Consider the following 20,599-nt stretch of genomic DNA (forward strand, 5'->3'; position numbering starts at 1 on the left):
CACCCCATGCAACCCCTCTGACGCCAGAGACAGAAGAAGATTGTCCCAGGCGGCTTCCATACCCTCCCTTTCCACCACCTCTGCCCCTGCCAACCACCAAGCAGGTCTCTTGCTTGTACTCTTAGACTGTCAGCGAGCTTCTCTGCTTGCTCTTCTTGCAGCCAGCATGAGACCTGTAAGTGTAAATGAGACAACTATCTCATTTAGAATAAAATCTGAAGCCAGGCACCAGTGGCTCACGCCTGTCATCCTAGCTACTCAGGAGGCTGAGATCTGAGGGTCACAGTTCAAAGCCAGCCCAGACAGGAAAGTCTGTGAGACTCTTATCTCCAATAAACCACCAGAAAACCACAAGTGGCGCTGTGCCTCAAGGGGTAGGGTGCTTGCCTTGAGCTGAAGAGCCCAGGAACAGCGCCCAGGCCCAGAGTTCAAGCCCCACGACCACCACCAACAACAAAGAATCAAATCTGAACCGCTGACCTGTGTGATGGGCCCCTCCCTGTCCACCACCTCCGCCTGGATCTCTTTCTTCCCTCTCACATGGGGCTCCAGCTGCCCTGGCCTCCTTGCTGTCTTTCAAACACTCCAAGCTCATTCCTGCCTCCGGGCCTTTGCTCTTGCTGTCCTCTCTGCTTGAAATCCAAGGTGTCACATCTCTGGTTCCTAATTCAAACTGATTTTTTTTTATTTCTTCAGCCAAATAAAAGAAGCCCAAGGGCCAACTTTGACCCATTTAGCCACTTCTGATCTAGGGCTTCGGAACTCCACATTTTCTTTTTCTTACAAAGCATCGCCTTGTTAGGGGATTGGCGGAGGTTTCCTTGCTACTTGCTTTGGCCCCATTTTTGGTTTCAGAACTTTGTTGCAGAGTGTTCACGAGGGAGGTAGGCCACCATGGGGACGTTTTATCGCCTTCCTCGGCACCCCAACTCCATCCCCCTCCCCAAGATCCCCCAACTAAGCCTTCGTCTTGTCACACTCATTATACATCTGGGGTTTTAACCCCAGCATTTAAGGCCCTTCATAAACGGGACTTCCTGCCTTCATACTTCTGAGCCTGATGAACTCCTATTCAATCTTCAAAGCCCACCTCAAACTCTAGTGAGAAGGGTTGGACTGAATACAAAGTGCTTTGAGGGAGGTGTTCTGTTGTGCTGTCAGCTCCCAGCAGGAGTTGGGTGAAGGAGGAGGGCATAGCTGGGTTAGTAAGATTGCATCCATAGAGTCTAACGGGCCCCTGGAAGAAGGGTAGCCAGGGGCTTGGTCTCTAGAGTAGTCACTGGGTGAAGAATTGGAAGGCTCTGGAAGGGGGCTTGGAGGAGTGTGTGGGCTTGTGCAGTGAGGTGCTCCTCCGCTTGTTCCACAGTGGGCGATGGGGGTGCGGTCAACCTGGCGCTCGGGAGCAGGTAGAAGAAGCAGGTGGCCTTATGGCTTCAGACCCACAGCCCTTCACCACTGCTGCCCCTAGCAGCCATAGGCTCAGGATGCATCTCCGGGAAGGGGAAGTAACAACTTGGAACAAAGCTTTCCTCCACCGCAGGCAGAGTGGATGTTCTGGAAAGGCCTCTGGGCTACGTGGGCCTAGAGCCTCAAGCTAGCATGCTCACCAGATTCTGTGGCCATCTAGTCAGCTGCTGGCTTCCCTCTGGGCAGCAGAGGGTGCAGCTCCATTCCGTAGGCTCATGCCAAAATCCCAGGGAAGGAGCTGATTGGCTAGCTGGGTCAGGTGACCAGTCTTGGCCCAAGGTGATTGGATGACTTGAACAGATATGGCAGCTGGAGCTTATACTGTAGATCACAGGGAAAGCTAAGGGCATCCCAGTTATCAAGCTAAGGACAGACCCTCTCCCCTCCCCCAGGAGGGATCTGCAAGTGCCTCTCTCATGTCTGGGAAGTCTGCTGCCCACCTCCTGCTTCCTGTCATTCTGGAGGCTGGGAGGCAGCCTCCGCCCCAGTCCAGAGCTCTGTCTGGTGTGGCCATGGCAGGCCAGGATGGAGAAGGGCATCCAGGAGGAGCCTGTGGCGGGGGAGGAGCTCACCTGAGCTGGCCACCTTGAGGACCAGAAGCAGGGGTGGCGGTAACTGGTGAGCCCTTGGTGACTGGGCTGCATGTGAGGGGCTGGAGGTCATGCAGTGCACCGGGCTCCGGGGGCAGAGCCAAGCAGCGGTGACCGTGCCCGGCAGGGCCTGGGCCACGCACACGTCGCTTTAGCTCAGCTACAATCATAAGCCACAGAGCCACGTTCCCTTCACTTGTTCCAATTGGTTCTGAGGGTTCCAGGGGTTTATTTCATGTCATTTTTATTAAGACACACCTAAAGAACACTTGAGACATCAAAAGAACAAAGACAATCAAAAAGTCACCGACAAGCAAATTCCTCTGAACACCTTTGATTTTGTCCTCCCATTGTGAGGTATTTTGTTGTGGTTTATGTAAGTGTTGTTCTTAATGAACAAATTTGAGGGTAGAGACAAAAGTAGAATCATTCAGGAAAACAAAACTATTTCACTACCTGCTACAGTGTCCTTTCCTATGTTCTTATCTGAACTTGTAGAACATTTCTTTAAGTTTGGATGGAGGATGAAGAAAAATACCAGCTAATTAAACTTTAATTGTATTGTTAATTAAAAAAAAAAGCTGGGCACTGGTGGCTGACGCCTGTATTGCTAGCTATTTGGGAGGCTGAGACCTGAGGATCAGGGTTCAAAGCCAGCCTGGGCAGGAAAGTCTGTGAGACTCTTATCTCCAATGAATCACCAAAAAACCAGTAGTGGCACTGTGGCTCAAGTGGTAGAGTGCTCACCTTGAGCAGAAGAGCTGAGGGACAGCGCCCAGGCCCAGAGTTCAAGCCCCGTGACTGACAAAAAAAAAAAAAAAGCTGGGCACTGTTGGCTTTGGCTATAATCCTAGCTACTCAGGAGACAGATCTGTCTGAGGAACACAGTTCAAAGCCAGCCCAGGCAAAAAAGTCTAAGACTTATCTCTGCTTAATACCAACAATTCAGAAGTAGAGCTGTGGCTCAAGTGGTAAAGCACCAGCCTTGAGTGAAACAGCCAAGGGGCAGTGCGCAGGCCCTGAGCTCAAGCCCCAGGATCACTGCGTGTGATCGCGGTGTGTGCATGTACACACACACACACACACACACACACACACACACACACACACACACACACACACACACACACACACACAGAAATATCAGCGTTTTCGCTGGCACCCTGTGGAGCCCTGAGAAGCTGCAGCGCCCCCTGTTGGCCTTACTTTTCCTTCTGCTAGACATGTGGACCTTGCTCCTCATGCCCACCCAGGCCCACCTTGTGGCTGTCCCCGTGGCAGTGGCTCCTGCATGTTCCAGCACCCGAGGGCCAGCGCCATGCTGCATGGACTCGCTTGGGTCACCTTGCCCAGGATGCTCTGCAGTCACATACACAGCCCAGACCCCTGGCAGCTTCCTGTGCCCTGCTGGCCCTGCGCTGGGTAATTCATTCACCTCCCTCCTCCTCTCCCATCTCTGCCTTGCAGGCTCTCAGCCAGCCGCTGCCAGGGAGCCTTTAGGAGCTGACCTGCCACTGAGAATCACCAGGTAAGGCCAGCAAGTACTTAGGGAGTTCCTACAGCCACAACTCTGCCAGCCAGGGAGGAACAGTACTTACTAAGAGCATTGAGTAGTAGTACTGAGTACTAGTACTCAGCTGATTAAAGGCAGATAGGAGATGCGAACTCTGGATGTGTGTGAAGTCAGTTTCATGCCCTGTAGGAGGTATGCTGCCTCTAGAACTAGAGGCCACACAGACATAGAGAGAGTGTAGTGGAATATCTTGGGGCAACCAAGGGCCAAAAGTGGCCATGAAAGCCAGTAGCCCTGCCTCAACCAGGGACAGGGCTGTGGACCGGTAAAAATACAGACTTGGGATTTTCCATCCAACAAGGATATACTGTTATCCTTTTAAAAGATAGGGAAGCTGGGCACTGGTGGCTCACGCCTTTAATTCTAGCTACTCAGGAGACTGAGATCTGAAGATCATAGTTCAAAGCTAGCCTGGGCAAGAAAATACATGATATTCTTATCCCCAGTTAACCAAACCAGTAGTGGAGGCAAGACTCAAGTGGTAGAGTCCCAGATTTGAACCAAGAAAGCTAAGGAAAGGTCAGCACCCAGGCCTTGGGTTCAAGCCCCAGGACCAGCACAAATGAAACAAACCACAAACCACAGAGTAGCTAAGAAGGAAGTTAAAAAGTTCAGCAAGGATCCCATGGCTCAAAAGTGGTAAAGCTGATTGTGACGGGAGCTGCAGCCATGACCCCTCTCCTGGACCCCAGCTTGAGCACCTGGCTGGTTTGTCCTGATGGAGGCGGGGGTGGGGGTGGTGATGGCCTAGGGTGGCACGGGTCTCCTGACTGTGGCCTTACCCCGAACTCTGCACTGTTTCTGTTGGAAGGTTGGTGGCTGCAGGGCCCTCCAGTCACCAGACATGGACGAAGGTGCAGGACACAGGCCAGAGCGGGAGCTAGGCTGGCAGGAGGCGGCAGGCCATGTTGCCTTTGCCCTCTCTCCGGAGAGGCGGGGAGAAGAGGGATTGGAGAAGACCACTGGGAGGCACCGGTGGTCTGGAAGTCACTTCATGACTGTCCCTCTTTAGCCTGTGACCCCTTCTGTCTTCCCAGCGGGACCTTGAGCCGCAAACCTGTTGTCCACGTGGACAGGAGCAGACATCTCACGCCCATCTGCGAGGCCCCCCGCATCCAAGCTCCGAGACATGGCAGCCGACGGCAGCAAGGTGGCCGACGGGCAGATCGCCACAGAGGTCAGCGAGGCCCCCGTGGCCAGCGACAAACCTAAGACCCTGGTGGTGAAGGTGCAGAAGAAGACGGGGGACCTCCCCGACCGGGACACGTGGAAAGGCCGCTTCGACTTCCTCATGTCCTGCGTGGGCTACGCCATTGGCCTGGGCAACGTCTGGAGGTTCCCCTACCTCTGCGGGAAGAACGGTGGAGGTGGGTGATGGTTGATGGCCTCTGGGCGGGGGGGGAGCCCCCCAAAGGGAGGGTCCCCCTGAGGTATCCGCTGCTGCAGCTTCAGGAGAGAACGGGGAGTGTTTCGGAGATCAGGTCTCATTCTTTGATTTCTGTCTTTTATCAAAAGATGCCTTGCCTGTCAGGCACAGGTGGCTCACGCCTGTAATCCTAGCTACTCAGGAGGCTGAGATCTGAGGATCAAGGTTTGAAGCCAGCCTGAGCGAGAAAGTCCTTGCGACTTCATTTTAGCTCCCACAAAGCTGGAAGTGGAGGTGTGGCTCAAGTGGTATATAAAAAAGCTAAGGGTCAGCACCCCGGCCTTGAATTCAGGGACATACACACACACACACACACACTTTCTGAAGACAGTTATACCCTGACAATGATGCCAACACCCATTTCTCCTGCACAAAGCAGAGGGTAGATGTGAGGTGAGAGACCCCCTGGGGCTCATTTTCCCTCTGGGTGCTACTGCTCTGGGGGCAGGGCATAGGGAAACCCTGGGTAGAACCCCAGAACCACTGGGACCCCTCAGCAGGAGTATCTCCAAAGCCGTGTTCCTCCTCGCAGGGGCCTTCCTGATCCCCTACTTCCTGACGCTCATCTTCGCGGGCGTCCCGCTGTTCCTGCTCGAGTGCTCCCTGGGTCAGTACACATCCATCGGGGGCCTGGGTGTGTGGAAGCTGGCCCCCATGTTCAAGGGTGAGTGCAGGGCAGGGCCCGGGAGAAGCAGCCTGGGGGCTGGGGGAGGGGTCAGGGGGCTGAAGAGGATGGCTAAAAGCTGCTGGGGGGACCCAGTTATCACAGCCTGACCCGTCCCGGCCAGGACTATACTTACAGAGGGCGGGGACCCCATGGCACCTGCCCCTGTCCTGCACTGGTCCCCGGCCCACCCCCAGCTCGCAGTCCCAGGGAGGCTGTGGGTGCTGAGGAGCACCCGGGGGCAGTTCCCCTCCCCCTTTCCCCCCCCTCCCCCCCACCCCCCACCCCTGCCGTGGCCATGTGGAGCTGGAGTCATGTGTCTTGCACAGGGGTGGGCCTCGCCGCCGCGGTGCTGTCCTTCTGGCTGAACATCTATTACATCGTCATCATCTCCTGGGCCATCTACTACCTGTACAACTCCTTCACCACCGTGAGTGTCACGGGAATCCCAGCCGTCTCCCCACAGCAAGGGCAGCACTGTGCTTTGAGCACCTTCCCTGGCCGAGCACTTTGTGGGGGTCAGTGTCTGATCCTCCCCACACTGTAGCTAAGGGCATCCTGAGCCGTGGTATATGGGCTGGGTTCAAATCCTGACTCTGATATCTCTCTGCAACTTCAGTAACAAGGCCTCTCTGTGAGTGCTGCTCTTCCCATTGACAAACTGTAGATACACGTGCAACTTACCTCCATTCTTCAAAAGAAAAGAAAATAGAATCACCGTCTGACCCACCAGTTCCACTTCTGGGTGAATGAATGCTCCCTGCCCTCCCCTCCCAAAAAAAAAATCGGAAGCAGGGTTTCAGAGAGTGCCCTGTTGATGGCCATGCGTCCTCAGTCTGAGTGAGTACGCACAATATGGTATAGAGTTACTGTGGAATACTACTCAGCCTAAAAGAGGGAAGGAAGCTCTGCCCCTGCTTCTGCATGGCTGAACCTTGCAGACCATGTGACGTGGAAGAAAGCAGTCACGGAAGAGTGGATGCTGCCCGATCTAGCTCATCTGAGACTGTCAGAATGGTCAGATCCATAGACAGGATGGGAGCTTGAATACCAGGCTGGGGATTGGGAATAAGGAGTTGGGGGTTAATGGGGACAGAGTTTCAGCTCAGGAAGACGACAGGTTGGGAAGTAAAGTGGCGATGGTCACTTGGTAGACTTCATATCCTTATAGATACACATCATGCCACTGAACTGTGCACTTAAGGGTGATCAAGGTGGCAAATCCCTGTGGTGTATATTTAATTACAACAAAAGGGAAGCGAAGGAGAAGGGAACCTCCTCCACCGGGCCTTGTGTGGCGTAAGGACGGGTGTGTAGAAAGTACTTAGAGCGGTGCCTGGCGTGGAGCCCGCCGTCATCACTGGCCTGGTCTCCCAGAGCTGAGGTGCAGCCCCGGTGGACAGGAGGCTTGATGAGGGCCCAGGGTGAGTGGGCTGAGGTTCAGATCTCAGTCTGGCCTTCTTCTTGTGCAATCGCAAGTGAGTTGTTGACCCTCTCTGATCCATACACTGATCCATACAGTGGGAGTCACAGGGCTGTCTGTTCCCAGCGCTCTGGGGAAGAAGGGCTAACAGCTGTGAGGAGGCCTGGGGGCTCTAAGGGAGACTGCACGAGAAGGGCTGTCATGTCTGACTGATGGTTCCTTGCAGACACTGCCGTGGAAACAGTGCGACAATCCCTGGAACACAGACCACTGCTTCTCCAACTACAGCATCGCCAACACCACCAACATGACCAGTGCCGTGGTGGAGTTCTGGGAGTGAGTACTGGTGGTGGGTGCAGGGGAGGGTGCCAGCTGGTTATGTAGGAGCTCGGTGAGAGCACTGTTCAAAGAGATGTGGGCAGGGGATGGGAACCACAGAGGATGAGGGTCTTTCCCACCCTTGAGGGCTGGACCACCAAGGCCCAGTCGGCACCAGGTGTGGCCTCCAGTGGCGAAGCCTGGGCACAGACACAGCCGTGGCCAGCAGGAAGAAGAGATCCCCGGTAACCTTCTCTTCTGCCCTCCTCCTGCTGATGCCTCCGTTGGTCAGACTGGGTGAGAAGCCAGAGGACAAAGTTCAGCAATGTCACAGAGTGCCCCGTCCCAGATGGGGAAGGGCAGAGAGTGCATCCAGAGGGCCATGGAAGGAAACACTAAAGCCAGAGTCACTCAGATTCATCCTGAAACCCAGCCCCGCCTGCCCCGAGCCGCACAGAGGCTCCCTGGTCATTAAATCCTCACCACCACCTCGGACACGGATCCACTCAGTGCTGGGTCAGGCATCCTCGGTCACCCAGAATGACCTGAAGCTTGCCGGACCAAGCGCACAGGCCCTCTGCACACCCCATACTGCGTCCCAATGGCAGACGAGAACCACCATGTTCCTCAGCAGGCGTCCTAGAAGCAATTCCCGTGAATGCCAAGGGATCCGGAGCCTCTTAGAGGAAACACACACACACACACACACACACACACACACACACACACACACACACACACACACACACACACACACACACACACACACACACACACACACACACACACACACACACACACACACACACACACACACACACACACACACACACACACACACACACACACACACACAGCAGTGGCCGCCCTGACTCCATCCTCCTGGAGGCCCCTCGATGCTGAGGGTCAGGGCCCTGATTGGACAAGGTGAGCTCACGCTGCCCACATCTCTTCGGCATGGAGGAAGCATCTGTCTGGGCAGCTGGGAAGACCGGGAGCAGCCTGGAAGATCTGAGCCAAGGGGGTGTGGGCCTGATGTGAGGACAAGAGACCATGGGGTCCCCGCAAGTGAACACAGAAGCCACGGCCCTGGGTTCTGCCCTCGGTCCCTCGGCCCCTCCCACGTGCAGTTCTTGGCGCGCCATGCCTCTCATCCAGCCTTTCTCCGTCCCTCAACATTCCTTGAACGTTGACTGACGAGGTGCTGTGTGATTAGAGACCCAGTGTGCCGAGGTACAGGGGCCACACCAGGCGACCGTGCTAAAGGGAGGGAGGTCCAGAGGGTCCATGGGAGCCACAGGAGGCCATGCACAGCACAGTCCCAGGAAGGAGGAGGGTCTGGCCCACACCTGGGCCCCCTTGGTCACTCCAGCTCCTGATGGCTCCCTGTGACTCCCTCCCCCCTCCTCCCCAGGCGAAACATGCACCAGATGACTGACGGACTGGATAAGCCTGGCCAGATCCGCTGGCCGCTGGCCATCACCCTGGCCATCGCCTGGATCTTGGTGTATTTCTGCATCTGGAAAGGAGTTGGCTGGACTGGAAAGGTAGGGGGTGTGTGCAGTGGGGCGGGGCCCCCGGGGGGGTCTCCCTGCCTCCCACCAGCCCTGCTCCACTGTGAGCTAAGCAGGTCCTGCAGTTCTCTGCCTAAGTTTCCTTGCCAGCAAGATGGGAGCAAGACTCCCCACTGAGGGCAGAAGGGAAGGAACATGGCAGGCACACAGCAAAGTGCCAGGCTTGCAAGCATGGTTTAACAGTTCAGTTGCTGCCCCAGGACCATAGCATGAGCTTTTCCTGAGTGTCTGCTCTGAACCTCTCTGTGCTTAGTTTCAGGCCAGAGGGGCAGACACCTATCTTGACTCAGGCATGGAGAGACAAATGACTGAGGACTCAGGCTTTGTATTTCAACAGTCCTAAGTCCAGGTCCCAGTTGGCTGGCTTTTTGTTGGCTGTGTGACTTTGGGCAAGTGATTTTGCCTCTCTGAAGCTCAGCTTCTTCTGTAAAATGGGGCCAACGAGGGTGCATTTCAGCTTGCGGAGAGAGTCCCATGAGCTGGTGACTGTGCAGAGCACCACAGGACCTGACGGTGCTGTCCTTGTCTCCTTTGTGTTTATTATGGCCAGTGGAGAGCCATGCCACACCAGGGTGTCCAGCTGGGGGCGCTGGGGAGCTGAGTGTCAAGCCACGCCAGGTGGAGGGAAGCACGCCACTTCTCATTTCCAAGCCCTTTCCAGGGGTTTGGGGCCGAAGCCACACTGCCAGTGTGCACGAAGGGGTTACAGCAAGTCGGGGAGGTGGGGCTGGAGCTGAGCAGGGCTGGAGGCAGGGAGTCCGGGCTTCGATGGGCTTCCAGAAGAACAAAACAGAACTTTAAACCAATTGTGCGCAGGGCCATGGGCAGTGCCACTGAGGCTGCTTTGTGTCTGGAGGGAACTGTGCCCTGTGGCTCAGCCCCAAGCTCAGTGTCAGAACACACGTCTCTAGGAACAGGGAGCATGGAGGGGTACTGGCATCTAGGTACTAGGTACCTAGGGGTACTTGGTAGGCACCTAGCACCCAGCATCAGCATTTCAGGATGGTACCTAGAGTTCCTCTACACAGGAGACTGACATTTTGGGGACAGAAAGTAGGCCCCACCTCCTCACCACATCTTTTGGAGGGTGCCTTCAGCAGGCCGGCATTTATTAAACACTTACTATCTACCTGGTTACCAGATGAGCACACAGAAGCCACACTTTTAAGCAAGCTGATGTCTTCACATAACCAGCCTTTCTGGGCAGCAAGGGGAATTACATCTGTCTGCCAAACAAGAGAAAGTGAGGCTCAGAGAACATAAGACATTAACCCAGAGTCACATAGCCTGTAGGTAATAAAGGCTAACACTCTATCACTTGAATCACAACTTCACTTCTGGCTTCGGGTGGTTAATTGGGGTTACGTCTCATAGACTTTCCTGCCCAAGTTGGCTTCACCTATGATCCTCAGATCTCAGCTCCTGAGTAGCTAGGATTATAGACCATCAACGCCTGGCATACGGTTGATTTTGAATCCCCTTTTTATAATTCCCAGTGCAGTGGATTTCCTGGGGGCTGGTGTCTGGCTTTCCAACCCTACAGGATCTTAGAGAGCAGCCAGGGAGAAACACTAATTCAGAGAACAACTCAGGCTGTCTAGCAAATGGGGTCACATCAGACTACGATAGCAAGGGTCACTGAGCTTGAAAATCACTCATCCATAAATGAGCAGAGAGGCTGCTTTGCATAGTGTCAGTCACGTGATTGTCATCAGACCCAACACAGGTTTGTGTGTGCCCAACATCCCTGTGAGGAAGCTACCCTGCCGTGCTGGCAGGAGTTCCACTGCCAGAGGCAGTTAGGTGACAAGAGGAAGTTTATTTCTTCTCACTCAGGAATTCCATTGCTAGAACTTTCCCCCAAGGGTAATAGAATGATTTTGTAGATGAAGAATTATATACAGAGGTGTTCAGTGTGGTATTTAGAGTCACTTAAAATTGGAGGCAAGCTAAACGGATAGCAGTTCTGGTTCTATAATTAAGAATCACAGTGTTCCCAAGATCGTGAAACAAAAAAAGATAGAAACAAAACTACATAGCTCCTGCGGCACTGGTGGTTCATGCCTGTATTCTTCGCTACTCAGGAGGCGGGGCTCTGAGGATCAAAGTTTGGAAAAGCCAGATAGCAAAGTCCATGAGATTCTTATCTCCAATAACCACCAAAAAGCCAGAAGTGGAGTTGTGGCTCAAGTGGAAGAGTGCCAGCCTTGAGCAAAAATAGCTAAAGGACAGTGCCCAGGCCCTGAGTTCAAGGCTCAGTACGGGCACATCGTTGTTTGAGCTTGGTAAAATGTAAATGTGGAAATGTAACCTAGGGTGGTGGGCCTCCTTTTACAAGAAGAGTAGCCACACATGCCCGTAAGTTGTAGAGGAGAAACCCTGAGTTGTTGACACCTTTGTGGGCCTGTAGCTGCCAGGCAAATATTGAGCGCATTACCCCCCTCCCTTTTTTTTTTCTTTTTTGCCAGTCCTGGGGCTGAGGGCCTGGGCGCCGTCCCTGAGCTTCTTTTGCTCAAGGCTAGCTCTCTACCACTTGAGTCACAGCACCACTTCTGGCTTTTTCTGTGTATGTGTACTGAGGAATCGAACCCAGGGCTTCACGCATGCTAGGCAAGCGCTCCAGCACTGAGCCCCCTTCCCAGCCTGCACTACCCTTTTATCTAGGTTTCAGGAGAACACCAGGAGCCCTGGCTCCTGTGTGTCCTCCAGGGCTGTGGAAGGGATGGACCGTTTCCCCTTCTGGATAATGTAGGCCTTTAAAAACAAGGAGGCGATGAGAGCGGAAGGGAAAAGCCAGGTTTTGAGCCGGTTGGTTCTGGAGGAGCTTCAGAAAAGGGGCCAAGCATCCGCCCGGGGACCGGGAGGGCCACCCGGGAGCTCAGAGCCACCCCCCACCCCTGTCCCCCCAGGTGGTCTACTTCTCCGCCACGTACCCCTACGTCATGCTCATCGTGCTGTTCTTCCGCGGAGTGACGCTGCCCGGGGCCAAGGAGGGCATCCTCTTCTACATCACGCCCAACTTCCGCAAGCTGTCGGACTCGGAGGTGAGGGCTGCGCGCGCACCGCGGCCCCAGCCGTGCGGCTCCGCCCGCGCCCAGGGCGCTGGGGGACTGAGGCTGCCCTGATCAGCGTACTTACCCAAGTGTCTCATCCCGCTCAGGTGTGGCTGGACGCGGCCACCCAGATCTTCTTCTCCTACGGGCTGGGCCTCGGGTCCCTGATCGCGCTGGGGAGCTACAACTCCTTCCACAACAACGTCTACAGGTACGAGGGCGGGGCCCCGAGTCTGGGGTCCAGGCCACGCCCACCCATGGCCACGCCCACAGGTGCCCTACTGAGATCCTTCCATGGGCCCGCCCTTCATGTGGCCACGCCCACCCGTGGCCACGCCCCAGGCACCCTACTGAGACCCTCCCATGGGCCCGCTCTTCATATGGCCGTGCCCTTCAGAGGCCACACCCACCAGCATCCTAGTGAGACCTTCCTCCCAGTGGCCCTGCCCTTTATCTGGCCACGCCCCAAGGCCCCACCTCCGGCTTTGACCTATGAGGGCCCCGTGTCCTCTCAGCTCAGCCTTCTCAGGCAGTCCCCTGGTCCCTACCTCTCCCTGAGCGGGCTCCTCCTGGCTCTGCCCTCCCAGGCTGCCTTGCCCTGAGACCTTGCCCAGGACCTGCCCCTGTGGGGCCACCTGCCCCGTAGTGACGATACTCCTAGCCCCGCCCTCTCGGACCCCGGATCCCCTGACCCCGCCCCACTTCCCTCTTCCAGGGACTCCATCATCGTCTGCTGCATCAATTCCTGCACGAGCATGTTTGCAGGCTTCGTCATCTTCTCCATCGTGGGCTTCATGGCCCATGTCACCAAGAGATCCATTGCAGATGTGGCGGCTTCAGGTCAGCGCTGCACACCGGCACGCCTCACGGTGTTGGTGTGGGATGGGCTCCTGAGGAGAGGAAGGGCCGGCGGTGCTGGCCTTGGGGGTCTGTCCTGGAGACCATCCACCTGAGCCTGGCCGGGCTGTGGTCACCTACATGCTACAAAGGTCCCCCAAGACCATCTTTCGTTCTGGTTCCTAAAATGTTCACACCTAGTGGATTGTGCCCTCTAGAAGCAGTCCCTGTACAGTGCCTCACTCTCTACCTGCTCAGCCAGGCACGTGAAGGACTCCCCTTGTGCACCTCCTCCGTGGAGGGCTGGGCATGGGGAAAGGAAGGTTCTCGCAGACAGTACACCTTCCCCACCAAGGCCACCCCCACCCCACGGCTCTGGGGCTCTCCAGCCATGTTGACCCTGTCTAGATTTCAGAGGGAGCTGTATAGCCTTTTTCCTGGTTCCCCCAGGACCTAGCCCTCAGGTAGAACATGCTCCCAGCATGCTTCCTGACCTGCTGTGTTCCATGTCAGGGAACATCCTAGGCCCAGGCCAGGACCCTCAGCAAGCCCTCCCTCTTCCCGCCTCCTGTGTAACTCACACCTGTGCGGTCCCAACCACTGGCCAAGGCCACAGTGGCCCCTTTTCTGCACAGTGGCCCCAGTTCTGGGGCTCCTGGTCCCCCACATTTCTTCAAAGCTGACAGGTTGCCAGAAAGACAAGATGGACTGAATCTGGGAAGGTGGATGTGCTGTGGGTGCTCAATGCCGTTCCCTCTTTTCTTCTGCTCTACCCCTGCCCTGCCCCAGGCCCTGGGCTGGCCTTCCTAGCGTACCCAGAGGCGGTGACCCAGCTGCCCATCTCTCCTCTGTGGGCCATCCTGTTCTTCTCCATGCTGCTCATGTTGGGTATCGACAGCCAGGTGAGTCCCCGACTCCTGCACCTTGGGCTGGGAACTCCAACCTCCCTGGTCTAGGAGCAGGGAGAGGGGATTACTCGTAGGCCCCATGGAGATGACTAAGAACTCCAGACCTCAGATGGTTTCACTGTGTGAAACGTCACAAAGCATCTCCGTCAATGCCCCTATTTTCCTGAAGGGGAAGTTGACACCCAATGAGGGGAACCTATCCTGAAGCTACACAGTGAGACAGAGGCAGAATCAGCTTGGTTCTGGGGCAGGCCTCTTGTCTTCCTGTACAGAGCGAGGCTTGCGATGGGGCAGGGCGGGGGCGGCTGCAGGTGGCTGACCTCCGTTCTCACCTCTGCCAAGTTCTGCACTGTGGAAGGATTTATCACAGCCCTGGTGGATGAGTACCCCAGACTGCTTCGCAACCGCAGGGAGCTCTTCATCGCTGCCGTCTGCATCATCTCCTACCTAATTGGCCTCTCCAACATCACTCAGGTAGACCCTGTGGCTGCCAGCATGCCTTAGAGTGGCCCCAAGGCCACACCCGGGGCCTCCTCTCAGCCCTGTTCTACTCACTTTCCAACCCTGCCCTGAGTGCCATCCATGCCAAGCAAATAGTTGTCCCTTGCCAGGCTGGGGGAGGACACAGATACCAAGCTAGACAGAAGAGGACAAAGCTAGAGCATGCAACATCTTTGCCTGGCCTGGGAAAGCTTGCAGAGATGAATAGTCAGAGAGGCAAACTAGAATCAGGATTTTGACACTGACATTGCCTCCTTTCATCATAATCCCTGGTGTGTGTGTGTGTGTGTGTGTGTGTGTGTGTGTGTGTGTGTGTGTGTGTGTGTGTGTGTGTGTGTGTGTGTGTGTGTGTGTGTGTGTGTGTGTGTGTTGAAACTAATGAGATATGCTTAGTGCATTCAAGGCCTTCCTAGTCTGATGAACTATACAATAAATATAAACGACCCTAAATCCATGAGCTTAGACCATAAGTCTGACTTGTCTAGAATACCACACCCAAATTCAAATGCAGCTGTGATCCAGAGTTAGGACTCCTTCATTCCTGCACGCATTCATCAACACTTGCTATAGACAGGTGTGAGCTTCAGGGTCAACATTTAACATGGTGGACACTGCCATGTCTTCTGTCTTTGGGGCTTACATTTTGGTGGACAAAACTGACATACAGATCAGATGTTTTCTGAGTAATTCCATGAGAAAAAGGGCCCTGGGATCAGCAGAGCTGGGAGGAACGCTACCTTGGACACGTCGTCAGGAGAGGTCTAAGGATGTGACCATTGATCCGGAACTTTAGTGCAGAGGAATTGGAGGATCTCAGGAAAGAAAGGTGTGAAGGCTCTGGGGACAGAAAGGAGGCCAACGCAGTGGGGTGGAGACAGAAGGGGTGAGGAAATGGGTGGGGATGTATAACCAGACTACGGAGGACCTGGGATTAGACTTGATTTGAATTGGTATCTACTAGAGATAGTTGTTGCGCTTTTATTATTTTTGTTGTTGTTGTGCTTTATTATTGTCTTGTGTAAGCTGGGGAAGGTTTAAGCATAGGAGAGGTACATCCAATTCTAGTAATCAATTCCTTGTTCTATAACCTGGACAGTTTCTTCCCAACTCTCGGACAGTGAGTATGTACATCTGGTTTTGCCCAGTGCTTCCTCCAATCTACTCCCAAGTTTTCTTGCTGCAGGGTAGCTTCTCCAAGCTCCCAAGCTGAATGAAATGGATTGGCATTCATCTTCTTTTGCTCTTTCAGGGGGGCATCTATGTCTTCAAACTTTTCGACTACTACTCTGCCAGTGGCATGAGCCTGCTGTTCCTTGTGTTCTTTGAGTGTGTTTCCATTTCCTGGTTTTATGGTAAGTGTCTCCTCATTTTCTTCCCTCCCTTCTTCCCTCCTTTCCTTCATTCCTCCCCCCATTCCTCCCTCTTTCTCTTCCTCCCTTCTCTCCTTGTATCCCTCCCTCCCTCCTTCCCTTCTTCCCTCCTTCCTTCCTTCCTTCCTTCCTTCCTTCCTTCCTTCCCATCATTACTCAACAAATACAATCTTCTCTGTTATCTTCACAATTCCATAAGCCTAGCACAGAGGCCCCATATTTAGAATATACAAGAATACTTAATTACATCCATTAAGAATAGGAGCCAGAACTTTTGGCCAGTTTGGAGGTGTTTTGTTTTGTTTTCTTAAGTTTGTTTGAGCTTTTTATCTGGGAAAAAGGGAGATCCAGCAGATAAACAAAGATTTAAATTTATGTGTTTTAATACCAGCTATCAATAAAAAGACGCAGTCTCTTAGGCCTAGTAATGAAGGAAATGGATTTCCTTTGTTTCTTTGGGGGCACCCAGCTGTGCACTGCTGTCTCCCAGGCCTCCTTCCCCACACGCTTGGCGATCACAGCAAGATGGAATGCTCGGAAAGGGATGTGGCGTCCTGTATCTCCTCTGTTCTGCTGCGTCTGCTCCTTGTCACTGGCCCTTCCTCCCACTGCCTGGCCTGTGATCTGCACAGACTCCAGCTGGGCTCTGCAGAGCTCTAACCGATCCTTTGTGAGACTCACAGTTTTCTGTGATCTCAGCAATGTCTCATGGTGACAGAGCATTGGATGAGCTGTGTCCCCACCCAGCAAGGCCACCAGGGGGAATGGTTGGGACGGAAGACATGTGGGAAGAATGCTGAGAGGGGACACAGTTTATAAGTACCCTTTAGTGGGTACTTTACTCTTCACATTGAGGGGACTGGCTTTCCTGCTTGAGGTGGGAATCGACCATTGACAAATACTTCAGGCCCAAAGCATTGGTCCCACATTTCACATGGGAGTATGGGGTTTCTGGGACTGTGGCAGAGCTGGGCTCTGAATGCACAGTCCCCACAGCTCAGCCTTCCTCCCACTCCGGCCCCAATGTCACAGGTGTCAACCGATTCTATGACAATATCCAGGAGATGGTTGGCTCCAGACCCTGCATCTGGTGGAAACTGTGCTGGTCCTTCTTCACCCCCATCATCGTGGCGGTAAGGACAAGGCCTGACCAGCCTGCTAGGATGAGGCTACTCCAGGCACGAGTGATACAGGCCTGGGGAGAAGCTGCAGGGCAGAGACCCTCCCTTCCCCACAGCCCCGCTCCCTAATGACACTTATCCCTATGGTCTGCTGAGCGCCTGTTACTGAAGTCTCACTCACCTGGTTAGTGGTGGGATTCGGGCAGCTCTTCCAGACAGGTCTCTGTCACAGGCAGGTGGTGTCTGCAAGCGGGGGCTGTGTTCAGGGACAGAGGCCTGCTCACCTCAAGGTCTGGGAGGGGCTTTGCCTGACCAGTCTAGGTGGCTGAACTCTTCTTCTTCCTCTTCATTCTCTTCTTTCTGCTCTTCCTTTGCTCCCTTCTTCTCTTATTCTTCCTCCTCTTCTTGTTCCTTCTCTTCCTTCTCCTCCTTCTTCCTCCTCTACTCCCCTCTTCTTCCCTCTCATCTTCTTCCTTCCTTTTCTCCTCCCTCTCTTCCTCTTCTGCCTATTCCTCTTCCTCCTGCTACCAGGGCGTGTTCCTCTTCAGCGCCGTGCAGATGACCCCTCTCACCATGGGAAGCTACGTTTTCCCCAAGTGGGGCCAGGGCGTGGGCTGGCTCATGGCCTTGTCCTCCATGGTCCTCATCCCTGGCTACATGGCCTACATGTTCCTCACCCTGAAAGGCTCCCTGAAGCAGGTAAGCGCTACTTCCCTTCCCTCACTCTGGCCGAGCCCCAGGTCTCGTTGGAGGCACAGACAAGGCCACAGCCAGTGCCACGAGTATGAGAGGTGTCCACGGGGAAGGCCAAGGAGGGGGGTCACTGAGGAGAGGACTGAAGGTGAACCAGATGTAGTGTAGAGGCAAAAAGAGTGTTCTCAGGAGCAGGGAGGGAGGGAGGAGACTGCAGAGCGCTCATCAGGCTCCCTGCTGGGTGTTGACTGAGAGCAGATGGAGCTGGGGCCTGGGGGGAGGGGTTGGGGAGGGCCTACAGGACAAGACCATGATGGGATGGGTGTGACGGTGGGCCTGAAGAGCATGGCTCTCTAAGGACCTTGCGTGTCCCTCCCGCTGTCCCCAGCGCCTCCAGGTCATGATCCAGCCCAGCGAAGACATTGTGCGCCCCGAGAACGGTCCCGAGCAGCCCCAGGCAGGCAGCTCAGCCAGCAAGGAGGCTTATATCTAGGGGTGCGGGGCCGTCCACCGACCCAACGCTGCCACCCCGCCTGGCTGCTCCAACCACCACTTGGCCACTGAAGATGCCCTGTCTCCACTACCTCGAGTGGCGGGCCCGGACCCATCACCGGGCAGAGAGGGCAGGTGGGGGCGGGCAACCCGACCCTTGGGTAGGCCCAACCATGGCCACACACCCAGTGGCCTCCAGCGGGCTGGTGACCTTCTCATAGGCCCTGAGCCATCGGTGGGTGTTCCTGACTGCCACCGCTGTTCCTTTTTATCCTGCCAGTGACGGTGGCCCAGTCAGGTCACACACTCCTGGCTTTTCTTCCTTCCTGACTGTTCTCTTCCTGCCAAATCTGACTGTTAGCTGAGCCTTTGCTGGTGGCCAGGAGGCCGGTGGGGTGGCTCTGGAGGCAGGACGAAGTCATTTCCCACACGGAGCCTGCAGCCAGGGCCCCTGGAAGCAGTGGGGAGCCAGCGGGGCTCTGCCTCTCCAGTTTTTGATTTTCTCCTTCCCAAGGCAGCTTGATGAAACCACCCTAGAGACCTCAGTTGTCTGGGCAGAAGATTCCTGTCTCTGGACCCCAGAGATGGCGGAGTAGCTAAGTGCTACCCGCCGCTCACCTCCCCTGGCTTTCCCATGGGACCTGGCCCAGCCTCAGGTCTACAAGGGCTCTGCTGGCTAGGAAAGAGCTACAAGCACAACTCTTTTGGTGACCATTCCCGGGGACCTGACCCAAGCAGGTCTCCTTTCCTGGAGCTACCCAGTTTTACAGAGCACAGGACCCCCCACAGGAAAGCCAGTTAAAGGGTCTGTCCAGGGCCAGGAGGAGTCCGCCTGCTCCTGGGTTTTCCTCTTCAATATTAACTCACTGCCACCCTTTCCTGCTGCTGTCTCCCCACCAGTCTCCAGGACCCCTGGCTGCCACTCAAATCCACCCCCCATTGAGGAGCCAGTGTTCAACCAGAGACCCAGCCCCTGCCCCTCTCCACCCCGCACCTTGCTGTGCTACCCAGGTTTCATCTGCTCCACCAGGTGGTATTCCTTGTTGCTTTCTGGATTGGGCTCCAAGCTCAGCCTTTCTCATTGTCTGGGAGGAGGGTTCCTGTAGCAAAGCCTGCATCCTGCCCAGTAGCTCCTTAGCTCTGTAGCTCACAAACTCTTGTTCTATGACTAATCCTTAATAACTATGGTGAATAACTGTGACTGTGGGTTTTTTTAATCTCTTGTCGTTCTCATCTGAAAAGTGACCAGCATAGCCGTTCTTGCAATAGGGTATTACCCTGAGAATATTAAGCACATTATTGTAGAGAATAAAAACACATATACACATATAAATGCACACACAGGCACCTCCATCCTCATGTGTGGCATCTAGGGTCCCATGTGGTATTGTGTAGGTAACCCACACCCTCTTTCCTGTGGCCGTCTGTAAAATAGTCTCCTTGCTAAGGTATCCCCAGTGCCCGGTGGCAAAACTGTGGTCCAAGTGCATAGGTTTTGGTAGATTCTAGGGTTTACAGTGGCAGGACCTTACACTGTACCTCACAGTCCCACCCTCTCCCCACCTCTGTGTGAATCATTTAGAATAAGGGCAAGGAGATTTCTCACTTGCACTGTGTTCAAGTCTCAAAGCCAAGTCTTTCTAACATAAATGCAGCATATTTATGTCTGTAAGCAACTCTGAAATGTTTGGCAAGAAATCCCCTAATTGATTTCCACCCAAACTTACCTTCTAGAGCACAATATTAAGTGTCGTACAATTACTGTAAGAACTGTGAATATGTGTAACTTTTTTTTTAGTATTTACCCCGGGGGGAAAAATATTGTATTATCATTATATGCTTTTTTTTTTGCAATAAGGAGTTATTCTCAGAACACCAAGTAAATTTATCTCTATATAAAAAGTATATGTAATATATGCATATTCAAACTATATACAGAGCCTGTTTTAAAAAAATTACAATATTATTTAGTAAAATTATCTGTTCTATGGACCAAATGTAAAATATTTATAAATGAAGATGCATTTTAAATGTCTATAAATGGTGTTATAACTAGAGCACGGGTTATGTAAGTTCCTAAGAATTTAGAGGAAACATAATAAAGGTTCTATGACATGCAAACAGACCTTCAGAGTTTTTTTTTTCTCCTTTGTGCCAGTATTGGGGCTTGAAATCAGGGCCTGGGCACTGTCCCTTAGCTTTTTGGCTTCAGGTTGGCACTCTATCCCTTGAGACACACTTTCACTTCTGCCTTTGCATGTGATGTGATTGTGTGTGTGTGTGTATGTGCACGCGCACACACGCATGTGTGTGTGTGTGTGTGTGTGTGTGTAATCAGAGATAAGAGTCTCATGGACTTTCTTTGCCCCTCTTTGAATATGGATCCTCAGATCTCAGCCCCTTGAGTAGCTAGGATTACAGATGTGAGCCACCAGCACCCAGTGTTCACTTCTTATGCATGAAATGGGTTCAGTAGCCTCTCACATCAGAACAGCAACACAGACACAAAGTAATTTTACCTCAGCAGACAGATTTGGACTGAAAATCTAACAACATAGACTTCCCTGAAGTTTCAGGATGAGTAACATT

At 53.9% G+C, this 20,599-nt stretch overlaps 1 protein-coding gene across 2 annotated transcripts in view; it reads left to right on the forward strand.

The window, feature by feature from the left end:
• Positions 1-20,131, forward strand: part of LOC138822704 (sodium- and chloride-dependent GABA transporter 1) — a 34,368-nt gene extending 14,237 nt beyond the window's left edge. For both annotated transcript variants that reach the window (XM_070015566.1, XM_070015567.1), the window contains exons 2-16: positions 3,525-3,585; positions 4,668-4,997; positions 5,589-5,720; positions 6,050-6,150; positions 7,370-7,479; positions 8,876-9,008; positions 11,945-12,079; positions 12,196-12,299; positions 12,804-12,928; positions 13,715-13,827; positions 14,176-14,307; positions 15,584-15,686; positions 16,737-16,837; positions 17,357-17,524; positions 17,907-20,131. In XM_070015566.1, the coding sequence (XP_069871667.1) occupies positions 4,760-4,997; positions 5,589-5,720; positions 6,050-6,150; positions 7,370-7,479; positions 8,876-9,008; positions 11,945-12,079; positions 12,196-12,299; positions 12,804-12,928; positions 13,715-13,827; positions 14,176-14,307; positions 15,584-15,686; positions 16,737-16,837; positions 17,357-17,524; positions 17,907-18,011 (1,800 nt within the window). In that variant the 5' untranslated portion in view covers positions 3,525-3,585; positions 4,668-4,759 and the 3' untranslated portion in view covers positions 18,012-20,131. The remainder of the gene's footprint in view (positions 1-3,524; positions 3,586-4,667; positions 4,998-5,588; positions 5,721-6,049; positions 6,151-7,369; positions 7,480-8,875; positions 9,009-11,944; positions 12,080-12,195; positions 12,300-12,803; positions 12,929-13,714; positions 13,828-14,175; positions 14,308-15,583; positions 15,687-16,736; positions 16,838-17,356; positions 17,525-17,906) is intronic.
• Positions 20,132-20,599: the final 468 nt, after the last annotated feature.

Source organism: Dipodomys merriami, unplaced genomic scaffold, assembly GCF_024711535.1.
Source record: "Dipodomys merriami isolate MVZ:Mamm:240054 unplaced genomic scaffold, mDipMer1.0.p SCAF_114, whole genome shotgun sequence".
NCBI classification, from domain to species: Eukaryota; Metazoa; Chordata; class Mammalia; order Rodentia; family Heteromyidae; genus Dipodomys; species Dipodomys merriami.